The 21,988-nt window shown below is 32.1% G+C and overlaps 1 protein-coding gene across 1 annotated transcript in view; it reads left to right on the top strand.

The window, feature by feature from the left end:
* Positions 1 to 20,374, top strand: part of LOC142322860 (uncharacterized) — a 61,681-nt gene extending 41,307 nt beyond the window's left edge. Inside the window, exons 2-3 of the mRNA XM_075361946.1 lie at positions 1,847 to 2,082; positions 19,825 to 20,374. Coding sequence (XP_075218061.1) covers positions 1,851 to 2,082; positions 19,825 to 20,261 — 669 coding nt within the window. The 5' untranslated portion in view covers positions 1,847 to 1,850 and the 3' untranslated portion in view covers positions 20,262 to 20,374. The remainder of the gene's footprint in view (positions 1 to 1,846; positions 2,083 to 19,824) is intronic.
* Positions 20,375 to 21,988: the final 1,614 nt, after the last annotated feature.

Raw genomic sequence — 21,988 nt, 5'->3', positions numbered from 1 at the left:
AAGTACGATTAAATATAATAAATTACTTCTGGAGACAATCAAATAGACACATTTAGGTACAAAATAAGTTACTAAAATGGAATTTAAAAAAAAAATCACAAATAGTAATAGTCGATTTTTAAAAGATCGACCAAAAAAAGTAAATTTTAAATGCTGTTTCCGGCCGAATTAGCAATAAAGTATAGAATTAATCGATGAGCTTTGCAAGCATACAAAGGACGATATAAGTATGTTTTGATGGATTATAAATAAGTTCGTTTAACCTGTGTTTCTCTAAACGTTATTTGATATCTTTGTTAATCAGAAGGGAACCCTTATTTAAAATAGTAAAAAAATTATTTCCTTCAAAGGTTATTTTAATTTCATTTACTTTAAGTCTTATTCTACGAAATCTTTCATTAAAATGCATCTTCAGCGAGTAAATTTTAAAAATGTTTTTCCAAAAGAGGAAAAAATGGCTTCGTATGAAATTTAAAAAAAACTTAAGATTCCAAAGTTATCTTAAATACAATTTGCTTTAATCTTATCTACCAAAATCTATCATTAGTGACAAAATAAAAAAATATTTGCCACTAAAATTTCAATAAACTTTTCAATAGAATTTTTTAAACTTTATTCTTATTACTATTATTATTACACCCTAATTTATTTTATTATAAAAAAATAATAATATTAACAAAGATTCTAGAATGATTTTTGTTAAACTAATCAAATGTTGAAAAAATTAACACAAATTAAACCTTTTGCTAACGTACTCTTAGATACGATAAAACGTATTTCAGTATAATCTAAACCTCAATATTTTAGGTTATTTGAACCAAAAACATATTGTATATTTCATTTAAAATGTTACTATTCCTTTTGCATTAAAAACTGAAAAATAAACGCAAGTTGAAAAAATTATAGCAATAATTTAATTTTGAAAAAAATAATCAATTACGAGTTTCACATAAATTGTTTAAAAGAGTAGACACAAAAGATTTTTTTTAGATTTCCTGTTTTACAGGTGCGGGGGTGGTGTATTGAAAAAAGTTAATAATAATTGACTTGGTTAAAAGTACGAAAAAATAAAAGTAATAATAATATTCAAGTTTTTTAAAATAAATTATGTTTTTTGAAGTCAAGGCCAAATTGAAAACAAATGACTGATTACACCTCACCGACCCTTAGTTCAGTGCCTTCTTAAAAATTCATAGTTTAATGAAAATTAAACGGTATATTTAAAAAGTTTTTTGAGTTTAAATTCTTTAATTTTTTTCTTTTATTTCAGTTTTTTAGTTTTTATTTAAATACCACTGAATGACAATAACACGTAGTTCGCACGAAAGAAGCAGTAGAAAATTAATTCAAAAGCAAGAAACTTGCATCTAAAAAATAAGAAAATTAGTGCAGAGAAACGAAGTTAAGTTAATTAATGAAATTACGTTAACTTTGTGTACACTAAGGCGGTCTGTAGTGTTATATTTATTATTATTTTAATTTTTCTGACTGATTTTCATGTAGTTTCAGATGAGAATACTTTGAATGTCAATACGACTTCGGGTTGTATATTATTAATCTACGTCTTGTCAATCATACAACCAAAGTTAGGATGCGATCCGAAGTAAAAGATGACAATAAACAAACACATGAAACTATCTTTAACCTATCTTGTGTAAGCGACTATGTAATTTTTCACATAATAAATTTTCTACTGATGATATCTGGAAAAAACTTATTAACCTAATTTGATTATCTACGGGCGAGAAGTGTTCTGAATAACTTAGATAACTATTAACAGATAATATAATAATCGTTAACAATAACAAAGATAATTTTGTTTTATTAGTTTTTTTTTCTGTTATAGGAAGATGATTCCCCCAACAATGAAATTGGTCGTCGCTTCTTCGACACTATTAGCCTTAATAACTTTCTCGCTTGCTCTGGAAGTACAAAATTCACAAAAAGGTGACGAATCCCTTAATAAAGTAGTTACGTTGATGGAAACCGACAAAATAACAAATGAATTCATAAGAGGTGATATCGATCAGCGTGATGTTCACGAAGTTAACAGCACGGATTCATCAGGACCCACACAGCTAGGTAACATCTATTATTTTAAACTTTGGATAAATACTATTTTCGTAAAAGAAATATTTGTTATGATACATGGCTTTATGTTTATTCGTATCCAATTATGTGTAGCCTGTGTGAATATGTAAACATAAGCAGAGACGAACACACTTTTTTTTGTCCTTAATTATTATTCTTACTATAAATTATTGTAAAGTTTTAATTATAAAAATTCAGTTATAGAATTTTAGAGCGAATATGATGAAAATAAAGAGCTCTGTAGTTAAATAAAATAAAAATATGAATTAGATGAACTACCACAATCTACCTTTCAATGCGACGCGGCAAAAAACAGACACACTTTCTGGAGGTTGCTACGTTTTTTGTATATTTTTCGTCTCTTTTGCTTCAATAAAAACCCGATTTTTAAAAGTTTTTATTTACATTTTATTGGCCGAATTTACATTAATTTTCTCAGAATTAAATTCTCTATAAGTTCTGTTGCTAAATCTTCCGCATTTATCAGTCATTTAATAAAGCTATTGTAGTACAAATCTAAAAAAAGCTTGTTTTACGATACCGAATTTCGTGTTTTACGTCGGATTTTTAAAAACTGCTGGATTTACAGTTCTGGGACCTTTTTTATCTTATTTATCCTGCTCAAATCACATAATAAACTACTAACTTTACTCCTGAATTTCGGTTCCAAAAATTACAACAGGGCGTCCTTTTATTAAAAGAGCTGAAATCCGGGCGAAATCTTTCGCTAGCCGTAAATCGAAAACAAAAAACTTTTCCAGATTATAGAACTTTTTCATTTTCACTAGTAGAGCACGTTCTGAAAGTTTCTCCGTTTCTTCGTGGGACACCATGTATATACACTCAATCAAATACTAATGTGTACTATATACTCTTAAGTAGAGGATCTATTTTTTTTTTACGGCTGTGATGCGTATTAAGCATTTGAGGTGCAGGAGTCACTAAAATTGTTGTCTGTTTCTCTGTGATGAACGACCTTTACCGGTCTCTGTAGCGAAAGGAGTGAAAGATCCGCTTGTAGGACCAAACAGCTGAATTTTAGTGGGCTTATAATTCCGATCTATTGCAGTACATTCGGTTTCTCGAAGAAAACGACCGGAAATCACTTCACTTCTTACTTCCTTAGTAAACTTAGCACTGAATATTTATTACTTTGCAGAACGGATATGTCATTTTTAGGGGTAACATGTACCCCGTTTCAGCTCGCCTTCACATTTTTTGTTTGTTCTACACGACAGAGTACAGTCTCAGTTCGACCATTCCTGAGATGTGTGGTTAATTGAAACCCATCCACCAAAGAACACTTGTATCTACGATCTAGTATTTAAATCGTGTAAAAATAACTGAATTTACTAGGACTTGTACGCTGGAATTCTCGACTTCCAAATCAGCTGATTAGGGAAGACGCGTTCACCACTAGACCAACCCGGTGGGTTATACTGTTTAATCCCTTGAATACTTATAATTTACGGAAAGTTTACTGCTGATTGATCGTTGTGTTCATAATTTTTTTTCTATGACTGCAAATTAACCGTTTTACGTCCTACAACAGTCTACATAAGAAATATATCTGAGCATTTTATTTGATGCTTTCTGATACCGACTGCTAGCAGTTTAATTAATTCGGTGATTATTCGTCAAAGATTTCATGGTGATTTGAATTTAAAAGCTCCGTCCTAATCTTAGACAATTTTTATGAAAATGTTAAAGATGATTATTAACAGTTAATAGGATCTCATTTTGTAGGTCGGTTTAGAAAAAAAAATCAAAAAGATATTTTTTGTTTATAAAACCTCTACCGTCTCTATCGATTATAAATTATCAACTCATTCATTGATTATCCGATCATTCGGTCATTTAACTCCCTGACTGGATTTATTATTCTACGATGAATTGTATGAAGGTTTCACAGTTTATAAAATAAAAAAAACTGGTAGAACGAGTTTCATTAAAATTCTTTCTTCCCTTTTTTATCAAAAATTTCATCATAACTTAAACGCGAAAAATTGAGATGGTTATACGTTTGACCTCTCGTTTTATTCGGTAAACGACACGGTTACTAATGCGATCAATCGCTTTTGTTTCATTTACTGGACTGTTTTCACCTATTTAATGTGTTAATACGTCACATAAATGATATATTTCCGATCATTGCTCCTGAAACAAATAATAAATCTTATACATCTTTTCCACATAATTACATTTTTTTACAGTTTTAACGCGACTCATTACATTATTGGAGTTACTTTACAGGGAAAGTTTCGAGCTCTTGTTTCTTTCTGCACCGTTACATGCAATTAAATTGCAATTTTTCGATTTTAATATTTTGAAAGAAAGAAATTTAGATTAAAACCGTACTATACAAACCGATGGTTTATGTTGTTGCCTGTAAATAAAGAAAGTGGTATGAATTTTAGTTTAAATAGAAAATAGAGCCGAGAAATATGGAAAAAAAATTTACCCACGGGATAATTTCACAACAATTATATTTTTCAGTTACAGATAAAACACTTGTCTTGTTCCTGAATAGATTTCCGATGTACCGGACACAAATTTTAGCATAGTATCATAAATTTCGTTCGTATTGTGCTGTTCCTCGATCTACTGCATGGCCGTTGAAAATTCATTCTATTGATAAATCAAGGCACTTTTTTAAATTATAATAAAAAGATTATTATAAAAAAATTATAATAATAGTAATAATAATTAAAAAAAGTATATATAATTATGAAATAAAATAAAAGTAGTCATGAGGATGAGCTTTAACAACTTTTATCTTTAGGTAGCATAATTATATCTCATAATTAAAAATTCTTACAGTTCAGTTAATTCTAAAAATCATTTTCAAATACGAGAAATAAATGTAAATAGATGTTATTCTACGATCCCGGAGGCCAAATAAACAAACTGATCACTGATACACAATTCAGGTATGATATCGGAAAGAAGTAATGTGGCTAATCAACTCTGCACAACGCTTAAAAAGTCGGATTTCCAATTTCAACTCTTAGTATACGTGTAATCGATCGTGTTTTTGTGTTTGTAGTATTGTACCTTGCAAGTTGTGCAACCGGTCGTAAGCTTTCTTCATTTTATACCGTTATAATCTGGAGAAAAACAAGTTTACCTCAGAGTAATGTAGTTATATATACATATATATATATATCAATAGGTATTATTGAGGGGTAGATTAGGTCACAGAATTGGAACAATAAATAGGAAATTAAATATAGTATATAAGTCTCTATTAATTAAAACATTCGAGACATCGCGAACTTCTACGCTTAATCGAATACTGAAAATCGACAAATGAAAATCTATATTCTCGGCACGATCAAATAAAAACTAAAATTTATTATGTATTTTTGAAAGAATATAAATATTATATTTTTTCCCCTCCGAGTTGCCTCGTTTACCAGCACCTTCCCTTTGGGTCATTAAGATCGGTAGACTGTAATATTTTCCGAAGGTTAGGTGCACTTACGTTTTAATTACGTCGGACATAAAGATTCTTTCTTTAAAGCGAATTAATAGGGTCGAAGCGACCGTAAGAGAAATTTTGAATTCTAAAACAATCGATATTTCGATAAATATCAGCTCACCCTACACCATTAAAAGACGTTCCTCAACAACGGAGAAAGATTTAAATTCAGGTTACACTTTTGTAGGGACACAGAAGAATCCGTAGCTATAATTAACGATGATTGTCGAATATATCGATCTCATAGAGGGACTACCAAACAGTTCGATTTCGGACTTACACCGAAATCCCTTAACTTTAATGAGAGGCCAGTTTCCTCCGACTTTTCAGTTCCTTGATGGTGCGGTATCTAAATTCTCCCTTTTAGAAAAGATCAGTGAAAATTAGATGTCAGTCTATTCCTTTTTAGAAGTAAGATTCATTAATCGATCGATCAAAAGATCAAAAAAATCATATTGTTTGGGGACTATGGTTTTTAAAGTTGTAACGCATTATTGTCCTCGGATCGTTCTACCTGCTGATGCTAAGTCGTGGTTTTAATATTAATTTAACGTGATGGACGTTTATCCAAATGACACGTTAGTCATTACTCTATTGCGCAGTGGCGGCTCGTAGCTAAAATTGATGGGGGTGCTGCCCCAGAAAATATTTTTCTGAGCCTTTTCAAGGCCATAGTTAAAGTTTTCTGTAAAATAAAAGAACCGAAAAAATGAATCTAATAGAATAGCTGGAAGCAGGATAATAATCTAATTCTACACTACACGGTTTAATCGAATAAATAATAAAATGTCAATACAGATAATATTTTTTAGTATTATTAGATAATAACTTAATAAAATGTCCGCTTAAAACATTATAGTCCAGTGGCGCTTAATTTAAATTTATATTTACACAGAAACAGTACATAATTAGTTTTTACTAATTACCTTCTCTTTCGCCCTTCCAGCGTGTTTTTGGACAGATTTGGCGATCAAAGCCAAATTGGCCAAAGATTCCGCCAAAGATGGCGGAAAGCCCTTGCTTTCCGCCATCTTCTGATCACAACTAAAACGATTTCATATGCCTTCCATCGGCTAAACTAGAAAAGACAACGAACGAGGAACGTTCCATACACACGCGGAGTAAACAAAAACTACCTTCCACCAGCACGCCAGGGTCGGCACTGCGGGAGCGACAGTGCTCTATCTCCCTCATAGCCTCGCGTGCAGCTTCCTATGTGCGCATGCGCACAACAGTCAAACACCAAGCCGCTGGAACTGTGAAGCGCACAGTTCTATACAAAGATTTTTGTATCTTTTTCATAAACTGGGGGATGGATACTGATATTAAGCTTTAGGATTATATTTTGTACAAGTATAAAGAAAGAATTAAAGAAAAAATGACTCATTATATTAGATGATATCGCTAATATCAAGTGGAAATAGGGGGTGCTGCAGTTCCACAGTGCCCATACGCGAGCCGCCACTGCTCCTGTGTACATAAGTCCTGGTAATTTATACAAAAAATTGAATTCTTTTCGCTATTTTGCGTACTGGATATCTAGTACACATTTTTGCGACAGTCACATCGACACTCAGTAAAGGTGTTTTATTGCAAAAATGAAAAAAGTAAAATGTAATAATATTAACTTATTATTTATGTACCGTTTTAATATATACCGTATAACTGCAGTTCATATTATCGCAAGAGTATAATTCTCTTAAGATAATATGTCATACGCGATAATACGATACATAATCTCACGATAATACGGACACAAACATCACTACATTATTGTGAAATCGCATTAACTCGTTACTTCAGTGGACTGAAGATGACAGAGATTTTATCCGAGCAAAATAGTTTCGATCCGATGTAGTATCTTTAAAATTGGGCGACATTTCGTGATCGGCGAATTCTCATACTTAGCCATGATGTCAGATAATTTAGTCAAGTAATAACATGTCAGATAACATCAGCTAATTTAATTAAATTATTAATTAAATCACGATTTTTCTGGGAAAAAAATGTAAAGAACGTTAACAAGATCTACTGTTTAAAACGTTTAGCAATCATTTCGGTATTTTGATAAAGTACTTCGATTGTAGATTACATTGTAAATAGAAACTACGGGGTCATAAAACTATGTTAGTGTAATAAAATTAGAAAGAGATTTAATTAGGATCTAATTTATATATACGGTGTTTTGTTTACCGATGTGTAAAATTATTAGACATTTGCCTCGAGATTTTAATCCAGATAGCTAAATATTTATCGTATTAAGACGTTTATCAGGACGGTCAATTTTATAAACCGTTGCGACAATTTAGGAAACAGAAATTATTCGGTAAACGAAACAGGAACCACTTTCGAGTCTTCATTAATTAATTTTTACGTTGCTGTAAAACGTAAAGAAATAGCGTTGTTAAAAAATTAAATCATTTTACTTTTCTGACAATCTGTTATGTTATGGCAACGGACATCCGGTTTGTGTTAACTAATTTGAATAAAAAAAATAAAAACAGCCTTAAAACTATCCCGACTGATTTCTTAATTAGATAAAATATCGGACCGATTATACCATTAGCTGAACAAGAAGGAAAAATTTACTTCCGCCGCACTACCGCTTATATTCGGTTTCACATCACCTACTTTTTATTTAGTTCTTTTTTCGGTAAGATTCCTTTTTAAAAGAGCTTTCATAAAAAGTAATTTGTAAGGTTTTATATTACATATATATCCTTTTTCTTTATAAACGTTTTCTTTTCTTTGATTGATTTTAATTAATATTTTATTGACTGCGACTTACTTATGCAGAAATCTACAGCTGCTTTTTTTTTATAAATGATGTTTGCGCGACATCATTCTTCATTTTAAACCGCTTCCATAGTACTCCTACAATTCCGACATACTGCTTACGAAGCATTAAGCATTATTATAGCTCAATTATTGATGACGTAGTTAAACAAAAACAATTAATGGTTGTAGACCTGTGCAAGATGTAATCGTCTTATTCTATATGGTAGGTATTCTGTATTAAGTATAGTTTATGCAATTTATTTGTAATCATCGATACGATGAAATTTTTTCAAAATTAGTAATAATGAAAAAACAAAGACTCGCTTTCTAAATAGTCGTAATTCCAGAAGAGCCGATCTATTATTTAGCTCCTCTAGGAGTGATATTACAGGTGGTACAATACGTGAGCTGAAAGTTTGCCGTCGCCAACTGCTGCCTCAAGTGTACTAGTCATTGTATTGTACTAATCTGTTGTGTTTGCGTTTTATATACATATGAGTTATGTTTTTAGTAATCGGATGATGTCATGTGGTTATATTGTACAACAAACCCCGCTCACCAATCCCGTCTAATCCAGTGATAAAGACAGGGGCAAACCTCCAACTCATTGTATATGCTTTAACGGTACCCATCTTGAACTGATCACAAAACCCCTTTAGTAAACGGTCGAATAGTATGTTTGATCTACATACACTTTACTCGTTTAATATTTTCTTTTTTTCTGTCGAATTTAATGGGTTTGTGAATTTTATATTTGGACGTTCTAGTTATTACGTGTTTGTCTTATTTCCAAGAGTTAATTCGCAAAGGTCGAATCCGTTGTATATAGTGTACTTATATATTAATTGTACGTAATGGTTTAATGTATAGTAGGCCGATTTGTATTTAGAGCGGTCACGGGGTTTAACTTGTGGATATTATTTTAGTCAGTTGTATAATGAAACATTTTTTTACGATTTTATAAGCGATCCAGTAATTTTGTTCCTCGAAAAGGATGGGGATCTTCTGTGAATATCAACAGATAGATGTTACGCATTTTCTGAGGTTAAGTTAATATTTAGATAATCTGTCGACTACGGGAGTGAAGCTGAAATCACGTGCTAGTTATTTTCGAGGTCTTCATTACAGTCGTCAATCCGTCACGGGTGTGAATAATACACCCGTGATCGTAAATGTTGTGGATAAGTGTGTCAGTCGAAGATGGGTATCTATAAAATTTTAATGCGTATTTATCGTCTATTTTGGTTGAGGTCTTCGAAATCGAGTGATCTATTGTATTCGGCAGTGACCGATAATTTTTTTTATAAACGTTAAAAAAGTATGATGTTTCTCCTTATTTTACGTACGTACAGAATAATGATATCAATAACTCATAGGGATAGGTATACTATTTTATTAGCTGTTTTTCATTGTATAGTTCGTATTATGTTCAAATCGTAAAAATATTTTTATTTAGATAATTATTCATAAAAATGGAAGAGATGATGACTAATTCAGCCGATAATTATTGATTTGTTCGGATACAAATAAACAAAAGAATGAAAGTAAGGAAATATTCATTATTTCACTTTGTTTTTACGACCTCTTTGTTAAACATTTCAGCGAGTAATGAATTAAATTCAAAGGATTCGATAAGAATAATGAAAAAAACAAAGTGCATGTATATAATTTACATGTAAAATTGTGAGGAACGTTAGATTTGGTACGCGTTGTTCTGCCATATTAAGAAAGGAGGCGTTACATGTAGGCTATGGTATATGGGACACATTGTACGCAGAATGTCCAGACAATCGTAGCATCAATGCAAATGTAATATTAAAAGTAAATTTGCCGTATATTTTCATCTAGTAATATTAATTATTTTCTGAATTTTTAAACGGTTTACAAGGTAATGTAGTTCGTAAAAAATGAAGTGTTTAATTTGATGAGCAAACAGCAATTTTAAAAGTATTTTGTAGTTTCTGTTAAATATATATTACTAACCATTAAAAGCAGAAGCTATTATTCTCTTGAGCGAATATAATAATCGTATTCAGGAATAAGTGATAATGGTTTTTAGATGCGAGAAGCTACAAATCATGTAATAACAGTATTACTTAAACCAGTATAATAATTAGTTTATTAAACGCTGTTTTTAATTACGATATTCGATACTGGTTATATAAAATCTATTTAAATTTCACTTAAAAAGTGTGCCGTGTTTATTATATTTAACAATAATAATTCAAATAAGGATTTTTCAATTTACAAGAAGAAAATATTTAATTTTTAAAACTTAGTTATTGATTTAAATTTACACGAATATGGAGTGTAATACTTACCGATAAGATTTAGTTTTATTATTTTTAAGTATAAGTATCATTTATATTTAAGCGATTTCTTAGAAGTACTTAGTGAATGTAAAAGCCTGCTCACTAAAAACACAGATAAGCATAGGGTACAGATTACTACTTATTAAGACATAGTTACAAGTAGTTTCTAATTGCTTAGAAGCTATTTATTACATAAATAAATAAATCATAAATTGCACTGTTTATTACATGAATAGTGCAATTTATGATTTACGTTATGTAAAAAAAAAAAAAATAATAATTTTTATTGTGAAATTTCAAATACGGATGTTCGTTTTAAAAGAAAACCTAGTTCGTTGTTATTAAATTTGATATTTATGAGTACAGATTTAGAATTCGCTGATGAAGTCGATGTTGTTCGAGAAACATTCTTACACGTTTCGTTTTTTTAAATTACGGATTAACCGGCCTCCCTGGCGCGAGTGGTAGAGTCTCGGCACTTCATCCAGAGGTTCCGGGTTCGAATCCCGGTCAGGCATAGTATTTTCACATGCTAAAATTTGCCATTTCATCTCATCCTCTGAAGCTCATCTAACGGTGGTTCCGGAGGCTAAAAAAAAATTATTGAAACAAGATCCCTGTTGTTTTATTTTAGGCCTCCTAAAACAGATATTACAAATTATTACGCAATTTCTTATTTTTATTAATAAATTCACATCGTAGAGTCAACTGTTCGGTTGAAATTTGACGAAGGAGTGTAAGATGTTATACTAAAAGGGTTGTTCTGATTGGATTAGATGACAGTCGAAATGTTTTGAAACACTAGAAAATTAAGCATTGTTTAATTTTATTTAATTTACCGCTCGGTCGGTAGCCAGTCGATCAATTGCGCCAGGCTTCTAGATCAGCCGATTTCAAATTCAATAACGATCTGTAATTTTTTCAACGACCTTCTGTCGGATCGATTCTGTACATGAACAGGGCAAAGTTAGGATTAATAAGAGGGAAAACAGAATGCTTTGTCATTTAAGATTAATTTACCCGATTTACCGAGTGATCGGCAGTTTCTCGTGGGTTGATTATCCTTTCACCTCTGACTTCAACCTACATCCCTTCTTTCCCACAGTGGTATAATGAGAATCGCTCGACCGAATCTATATACGGCGCCAGTTAACACAATCTGGTACGTAGTGGGGCAGCCGTTTCTTAAATAGAGTTAGTTGGCAATACCGTACCCGAACGTACTCGTTGCTAATATCAAATTTGGTATATTCGGTTTTGGTGTATTTCGGTGATGAAACGATCCTATTTGTGGCCGAAGAGCCTTTCTGGTAAAGATGAGGTCTCTTCTGCTACTTCACTTAAAATCTGAATCAAAATATGAGCTGTAATAAATAGTTTTCGGTTGTATTTGTAAATATAATAAAGCGAATCTAAGTTAATTAAGTATGAAAAATTTAAATTTCAAGTAAATTTATTGTGTACGTCTTTTAAAAATCCCATCGCTCAAGACCATCATTAAAATAAGAAATAAAAATTATAATATTAATATTACTTTTCTTTTCGAGTTATATCGATGATTTGCATGTAAATGACAAAATATAATTCTATGTGGAGATAAGAATAACTCCAGCAAAAATTGTACGATTGTAAACAATCTGTATTCCAGTATACATAAGAAACTATTACAAGTAGTTCAATGAGAAAGTTGTATGTAATTTATTATTATAAGAAGAGACAAAAAGAGTTTCTTTTTGCAACAGAATAGTTAATGAAGGCGAACTTAACGTGACTATAAATGACAAAGTTTCTTCCTGATTTACTCTAAAATAAGCAGTGTGGCGGTTAACAATTCCTTTCAGGCTACTGAATGAGTCCACCGCATACTTTTCAGATTAAAATTTTCTTAGGAATTACATAATTATTTTAAATGACACTCACCTATCATATATTATAATAATAATAATCATAATTTTTATTCATTTCTTTTGAAGAGTGACTGGTTTAAAAAAAATACATTTTTTTATTATTTTTAACGCTAGAAGTATATTCGGGATAATATTATCTTATGTAAAATATAACAGATTTAAGTCCTGGATTCAAAATTAAATTAAACATTTTGTTTTTATCGCATTCAATTCAACAACCCATAAAATATATTTATATAGAGAAAACTTAAGAGAGAGATACATGATGTTTTAATTTAAATCTTTCTGTAGACTGATTTCGGGAGGGAAAACATGCGATAACTACATCAGATTTTTTAAAAATTAATTTGACACGCAAGTAAAAAGGTCCGGTAGGGTTCCTCAGAAATTATTTTTCTTTTTCTCGACTCTGTACCGCATAGAAACATTGACCCGGTCTGAAGGTCATGTCGTTTCTTTCATTAAAAAATGTAATGAAAAATATTTTTTCGCTCGATAAAAAAATTCATATTACTGTCTTTAATAATTCCTTCGGATCAATTACCAATCTGATTTTGATTTTAGTATTTCGTTCCGAACGAATATTAGATCAGAAATTTATTCTAAATACTGCTCTCTTCAACAACCATTGTAGTCGGTAATCGTTAACGAGGAGAAATTTTGAGATGTTTTTGATACGATGCAGAAAAACAAAAATAGCCGGGACATGAAAGAATATCTAATACCGGCTGTGTACATCGAATCTTATGATCGATTGTAATTCGTACGATAGCTTTCTCTTTTAAAAAACGGATAACGCAAGATGATATTATATGTATTACGTATTCCGGGTACAAATCGCAAGCTATATTTAATCCACAAAATCCTTTTTTTTATGCATGAAAATATATATAAAACAACATGTCCTGACTGATAACACTGCCCAACAAAGAATTTGTTTTTTTTAAATTTCCTTCACCTAATGAGTAGAATCTTACTAATTTTGGAGTGAGAAAAACGAATATGAAAAACAAACATTTTTATTAGCTCTAGTTTCTGTTATGTACAATAGGTGGAAGTATTTTATTTTAACGGATTAAGAGACAACGATACATTTCAATTACATATACCGACAACCTAGAAAGTCCATTTGAAATTTTTTTTAATTACAGTTACATTCTATGAGTTCTTAAGTGATGGAAGAATACCTGGCAGTTGGTTGGGCCTGAAGAGAATCATGTGGTGGCTTCATGAGATCATTGTCTTTTGGCCTGAAGAGAATCATGTGGTGGCTTCATGAGATCATTGTCTTTTGGCTTTCCACTTGTAAGTGTGTTCCGGAGCATCCCTATACATAGACCAGCAGTCATCCGCAAGCATCGCTTCATTCTAACGGCCCTGATATCTTTGTTCCACTAGAAAAATGTCCTAATGGAATCTTTCTCCGTGTTTATCACTGACAACTCCACAAGTAGAATGGAAAATGTCCAGGTGTGAGTGGAGAAATGGATTTTAAGGGACATGTTGCATCCGAGTTGATAGTATTTTTTACAGAAGTACTGTCACCAACTGACGATAGTTTTCATCTCTTTTGTTGCCTAAAAAACCATGAATGACTCCCTTTAAGGCTTCCCAAGCTGCCTCTTCTTTCCCCTCCAAAATTCTTTCAAACGCAGGGTCCTTTACAAATTTTCGAATTTGTGGCCCAACAAAAATACTTCCTTAACTTTTGCATCACTTAATGTAGGAAATTTGTTCCTTTGGTACATGAAGGCCTGTCCTTCTCCGTTCATACTTTTGACAAAATGTTTCAGAACAACAAAGAAGAACATCTTTTAGGTCCACGAGAGGCTTGGCAACGAGATTTTCATCGCTACAGTTAAGGTTTCTTGGAAGCCAGTCTGCTTAAATATAATGTGATTTTGTATTCCTACTGTTTCACATACATAAAAAGCAGCATTATTTAGTGTACCCCAGTCGCATTCCTAAGGGTAAGGGTATCATGATTTAAATTCAAACATTTCATCAAGTCATTAACGTCGCAGCAAACAACAAGATTGTTTTTCTTCTCAAAAAAATAAAACATATCCCTATGACGATGTCTGTACTGTTAGACCCTGATATCACGTAGGTGAAGATTCCATTGCTGTAGTCTTGACCCTAGAAGTTCTGCCTTCTCCTTCGATAAATCAAGGTCTCGAATGAGATCACTCAATTCTGCTTGACTCAGTCTGTGCGGTTTATCATCTTTTTTGTCAAAATCAGAGTCATGAGATGTGGAAGGCTTGTTGGGTTCTTCTGCCACACTGTCTTCATTTTCTACTTCAAGCTCATAATTTTGGGTTGGAGTAGGAACTGATAAACTACCTGAATGTGGAATAGGTCGAATAGGAGATGGAAGATTAGGGTATTGAACTGTTCCTCTTTTCTTCATTGACAATCCTGATTTTATAGGTGGAGTCAAGCAGATATAACAGTTATCTTTAAGGTTTGTAGGCTCAAGCCAAACTATAGGAACAGCAAAAGCCATCGTTTTTTTTATTTTTCAGCCATTCTCGTAGTATAACTGAACAAGAGTTCCAACATATATGTGGAGCACACGACTTTTCCTTCAAACCTTCAAACCAAAATAATGCTGATAGGCAGTCTTCACAAAAGGTGTCAAATTGCGTTTCTGAGATATTTCACCACAAATGTAACATAAATTATTCACTGAATTTACAAATTTTCGTGTCATTTTGATTTAACAAATTTTTCACTTCAAAAGCACTCGAAAACCAGAAATTCTGCACAAATTACAACACAAATAATATGAAACTCACAGTCATAGCAACAGTAATAATGTTTGTAACCTACAAGTAAGAAGAAAAACGTTGTTTTGTCATTTATGAGGTATGACAACTCCAAAAATATTACCCCCAAACTAAAAATGTAGATCGTGTAAAAAATGACATGTCATTGTATCTCCAAACCAAGAACTAATCGGTCATTTTTATGGTGATTTTTGAATTCAGCAGAGAGAAATACATAAGAATAAGCTATTTTTGAATCCGAAACATTTCCATTGTTGGGCAGTGTAACCAATAGCAAGTAATTTATTGAAGATAAATTGATGAAAATTTGTAAACACGTTCTTCTTACGATGTAAGTGCCCACTAAGAAAAGTTTTTTTCTTAATTCCGTGTTTAAAGGGGTTAAAATAAGGTAACATTAAATTGTACTATTTTTTAATTATTTTACTATTTTTTTTTAATTTCTCAATTACAAATGAAGATATCAACTTGCTTTTGGTGTGTGTAATCTTCATGTGAATATCTAAAAATTGATTTCTAGATTTTTTGAAATTCCGAGTTTAAAGAGTTAAGATGGTGTAACGTTAATTGTTACTATTTTTTTGAATTTCACTGTAATAAATTAACATCTAACGTCTAATGCACCGAAAGTATCAATTAAAGGGAAGATATACTAGATCAAGGTGAGTTTCGTTTAAGGGAGTAACGGAAAATAAAGTTAAAATATAAAGAAAGAGGAGTTATTTGCAATATGCGCAAGAATATCGGTTATAAAGCTGAAGATGAAGAAAGACGATCTCTAATTCAGTTAGAAGTAAAACGTGGACGTTGAGGAAACCACAAAGGAAAAGAACAGAGGTTTTTGAAATACTGTATCGTATTATATACATACTGCAATCATTTAATGATTTTTTGACAAACCGGAGAAACCGGGGCACAAATTTAAGCTTTCAGATTAATCGCTACAGTGATAAAGGGTTTTATAGAGGATAAAAAGCAAGGAAAAACAAAGATTATAACGAACTAATTAGAAAACAGAGATCGTAGTAAATGCATTTTTAGAAATTAAAATTTAACACAGAAAAAAAGAACTAGAGAACGCATAAAATAACGCGTATTTCAAAATGAATATCGAGGTTTTAAAGTTATGTAGTATTTATTAAGTTTTACTTTTCATTGATAAATTATAAATGAAATGAAAGAGCAACTCATATCAAGCAATTTTACCTATAAGTATTCAGTGTGAGCACCATTCGTGACACGGCACACATTCAGCCGATAGGAGAGTTCACCCCACACTTTAATCAGCGAGTCTGGAGTAATTGATGTTACAGCTGCTTCAATCCTGTGTATCAAGTCGGTTAGATCAGCTGGTAACGGTGGCACATACAACATTTGATCCTTTATTAACTCCCAAAGAAAAAAAATCGCAAGTGGTCAGATCGGGTGAACGTGGAGGCCACGGCAAACTAACCCTCGATCGCCTGGTTCCCGGCGATCGATCCAGCGGTCGGGAAGAATTTCATTCACCCTATCGCGTGCAGCGTCATGCTAGTGAGGAGGCACACCATTTTATTGCCAAATAAAGTTCTGTGGCTCGTACTGCAGTTGAGAAAAGAGCCATAGTCGTAGCGTATCAAGACAGTTCGTTTCAGACACACTTGCTTTCGCGAAAAAGAACGGTCCGTAAACTTGCCTCAGGATACGGCATAAAACACATTCAGTTTCGGGGAGTATCGTTCACACTGCAATATTTCGTGAAGATTTGCTGATCCTCATATACGCATATTATAGCGTTTACTTTTCCATTAACATGAAATGTTGATTCATCACTGAATACGACACGATAAAGAAAATCTTCATCGTCACGGTGCATTTTTTTATTTGCGAAGCTAGCACGAAAACTATAATCTGTAGGCTTTAGAGTTTATAAAAGCTATAAATGAAATGAGCGCAGTTGTAAGCCTCCATACCCTCAACACACACGTCATTGGAATTACTAATTCGCGGCTAGCCTTCCTAACGGATTTCCTAGGACTACGCACAAAAGACTCTCTTACACGTTTAACATTGTCTTTGGATACACTCGGTCGTCCTGTACTCTTTCCTTTACAAATACAACCAGCGGTTTCAAATTGTTTATACCATCTATGAATGTTATTGTCAGTCGAGGGACCACAACGGAACTTCAAACGGAACGCATATTGAACGGTAATTACAGATTCACACTTTGCATACTGAAAAACACAGAACGGTTTCTTTTGGGGGGGGGGGGGGTCGCCATCTTTGCTACTAGCGCTTTCAAGCAAAAGGTACAAGAAATAGTTTATGAGCTAAAACCACTTGAGTTTTTCTTTCATTTCATGTATAATTAATCAATCTACGTGAAACTTGAGAAATATTACGTAGCTTTAAAACCCCGATATTCAATTTGAAACGCACATACAATTTAAATAAAATCTTGATGAGAGAAGCCGGTCATTAACGAAAACCGATCGTGCATAGATTAAAATCGATAAACGATCTTTGAAATTACAATTTTGGTTATTCATCTAAGAAATTTATATTTTTTGTGTAATTTTAATTTTGAATGTAGGAAACCCGTCAAAGAAAATCCTATCCCGAATTCAGTTTTTGATATCGAAAGAAATATTTTGAAGATTTAAAATTAATTAAAACACGTAAAAAATGATAACTAGAAAGATAAAATTATTTAAAAGGAGTTAATCCTATGAATCATCTTTGGTTTATACATTCACTTCGTTTGAAGAAGTATGTGATCCCCGCTCATAGTTAGATACTACACACAGATTGTATTGTCCGCGAAACATTCTAGATGAACCACGGGTTCATTTTACATTTTATCTTACCATAACACGAATTTGCCGACTAACAACAATTTTATCCTCAACCGATGTAGACTAATGACCACTTTCGTCATATAATTGATACGGTTACTACTTTTTTAATCACTATCATTCTTCCTGGAAATATTGGAATGGAGTCTCATAAATTTTTATGAAATAAAATACTAAACGAATTTTAAAAAATACAGAATTCTATGAATGGAATATCACTCGAGACTTAGGCACGTATAGTTTTTAAGTTGGAATGAGTGATCTCTAAACAAAAAAAAATAAGAAAATGTTTCGAACGTAGTCTCATTACAATAATACAGTTCCCGTAAGCATAGCATTAAGTAATACAGTTCTCATACAGTGACAAAAAATTGTATTTGTGTAAATGAAGACGATATCTATGAGATTTACAATGATTCTAATCTACCTATTTGTCACTCATATAATTAAGTTTTTTTTTTTTAATAATTAAACAATTTTTATCTTTTATGTATTTTCAAATTTCGATGCGTAGCTGTACGGAAACGTAAAGCGACGAATTACGTTTCTGATAATAATCGTTGTATGATGTTATGATTGAGTAGTAACTGAGTATTTTTTTATGAAATCTGACTACTAGTGCCAGATCACTACATAAATTTAATACATTAAAATCACTATATTAAAATATATTGAGATAATTACGTTACGGCTTAGCGCACACATTAAACAAAACAGTCTTTATGAAGACTGTTCTGTCGTGATGTAGACGAATCGATTTCACGAAAAAAAATTGTTTTGATTAAAGCACGAAGTTTTGACTGAATACACGTGCACACTTGAAATAAGACTGCGATTCGGTCGATACACAGTCGCATAGTATTATATCGTGGAAGCATAGTTTTAAGCGCCTTAATGTTTATCCTAGCATTTTTTCTTGAATTAACATTCGAATATTCGTTCAGCACTTTGTTATACGTAGTAGGCTGTTTGTTAAATTTCTCGATTAAATTTTCAACATTTTCTAATATCATAGTGACCGAAGGCAATTTTTATAAATTTTAATTAAAATAAAAAAGTTAGTTTTTTTATTAAGTTACGCCCATACTTGCATTGTATCCGTGTGTTTATAATCTTGTTGGAAGTAATTGTTCCCTATATTTACGAATAAATAAAAAGGATGATACAGGTCGACAAAATGTCCGCCGCTTTCGAATAAGTCATCATAAATATCGTGAAACAGATACGATAGAAATGTTGACCGGGTTTAGATTACATGAAGTAAATGTCGATTTCAGATAATCGTATGGTAATATGAGGTTTTAATCGGTCAAATAGTAACAGCATTCTGTAAAACTTTTAATCAGTATATGTGCTGGAATACGAACACGTGAAAGTTAGCAGCGATTCTTATTTGTAGAAATAGGAAAAATTCGATGGTCGAAGAGAAAAACGCGGTAATGTCTTATTATCGACATTAGCGTCCTCAAGGATATTTTCGAATTGTCTTCTCCATCGTCCCGTACCTATGGTAGACACGTTGAATTTACTCGGGTTCCAAGTAAATCAATTTTTGTAAACATCGAGGGTTCTTTGCATTTCATTTAAGTTTCCATTTTTAATAACTGTATTTTTTTCTTTTTACAGGAAGAGCAAAAAAAGAAGATAAAATGATGGCGAGCGCATATATGGGCATGATGATGACAAAAGCATTCTTTAATATTATATTTATGTTCATCAATCAAATATTCCAGTTGAAGAGCTTCGGATTTTCATTACTGAACGCCATCATTAACATCGGAAGGTTCATTATACAATATCAACAACACGTCAATCAACAAACAAAACATGAAGTGGTTAAAGTACAAACTCAAGACTGGGGTGTCGGTTCCTCAGGTTACGGATACAACGGCCAAGGGTATCAGTTTTATCAACCTTCAGGATATGGTGCTCAGCAAACAGTCGACGACCGCGTCACAAGGGTCTCTTCTTCTAGCGGTAGTCAAGGAAATAGTAATACGTTGCATGCCGATAATTTAGCGTATTCCGCATACGTGAATTCAAATAACGGACTCAGAACATAGTCGTAGAGGATAGTAATAATATAATCCGATTCACATTCCTTAACGTATGATCTGTAATTTTCTATGTAGAAATTATATTCTCCTGATCTGTATGAAAGTAACTAAATGTTTTGTTAATAATGTTATTAATATAAAATGAAGGTGTAAAACGCTAACCCTGATTCAGTTCGTTACTCTAAACTAAAATTCTTAACTGAAGCTTATCTTATTCAATATAAGTTTTTAATGTGTTTCAAGGTCGATAATTCTATACTATCGGTTTTCTGTAGTCATTCTTTATATAAAAATAAAATTTTTGACCGGTAACCACTAATAACAAACAGTAAACCTTTCATAAATTTCGCATATCCGGTATGCATATTCCCGATCAAATATCCTTAGGAAGGGTAAATATTGACTGAGGCAGAGCGCATAATATCGATAGGTGTTCGCATCTTTAGTCCATCGAAAGACGCGTTCAGATAATGCTCGATGGACGTGGCGAGTGACTGGCGACCATATCACTATAAATAACGCACGGAAGATTCATTAATGTTGCAACTCGATCGACTGCTGTTAATTGATCTTAAACGGTGTCGGTAGCAATGCTTTTTAAATACAAGTGTGCGTACTAGTCATATAATCATTAATCACGTTTATCGTTATACATAAAACTAGAAGAAAACAGCTAGTGAAAAGACTATAACGTTCAGGCGTTGTGAGCAGAAGGCAATTTTCTACTATCACTTAACGACTTAGATATTTCATTTACTGATCTTAAAAACGATATATATCTGCTCAAATAAAGATAGCTATGACCAGGAGTAATTTAAAAGCTAAACTGTAAGTGTTTAAAACTACCATTAAATGCGATCGTAGATTACTGACTATTGCCGTTTTAAATCTGAATTAAATTTACATCAATCGCTTTTGCTAAATCGGTGTAGCCGATTTTTGTATATTCTCTCTGCTTCGCTAAAAAGTACCGAATGGAACCAAGAAATACCACTTAATATCAAGTACTTAAAGATATAACGGCTACACATTTAACGTCCTAGATCGTCCTAGATTTTAATAGTAAAGCAAAGTAAACGCGATACGCCCACTTTTCTCTAGACATATAACTATGTTAATTTTTACTTGTTATTGATCTGGAACTGTAAGCACTCTTCGCTTACGATTGTTTTATCAAAGTTAAGAAAACAATCCGTGGAAAGAAAACACCACGAATTGTAATCGTGTATTTTTTTACCTATAAAACAGAGTAAAATAAAATAAGTACAAATAAAACAAGTACAACAAAAACAGGCGACCACTTTACTTCGATATCGAAAGCTGCCAACCGAGCTGCTTGTGTCGTGTCGTGTGAAGAAAAGAAATTACAGTACTTTTATAACTAAAAGTTTTATTATAATTAGATCATAATATATTCTCTTTAACCATCGTATATTTTTCAATGATATAAAATACTGAAAATTTTATTCACCTGTCCATCTATCGGTTTGATCGAAACTGATTTCAATGGGTTAAATAAATTATAGGAATATAAACAAATAATTTATCAACACTATAATCGACAAAAAAATTACGATCCATCAGGCCGATCGGAATATTATCAAAGCATCAATAATAAAAATCATTTTTAACAAACTTGTAATAGAAAGTTTTGTTGTGGTTGTGAACAATTAGGTTAACCTTAGAGAAAGAAGTAGTTTTAACCGAAATATTCTCAATATCTAAAAAAAAGC

This window comes from Lycorma delicatula, chromosome 4 (genome assembly GCF_047948215.1).
Source record: "Lycorma delicatula isolate Av1 chromosome 4, ASM4794821v1, whole genome shotgun sequence".
Lineage (NCBI taxonomy): Eukaryota > Metazoa > Arthropoda > Insecta > Hemiptera > Fulgoridae > Lycorma > Lycorma delicatula.
The sequence above is the reverse complement of the archived record's forward strand: the minus strand, read 5'-3'. Positions and strand labels throughout refer to the sequence as shown.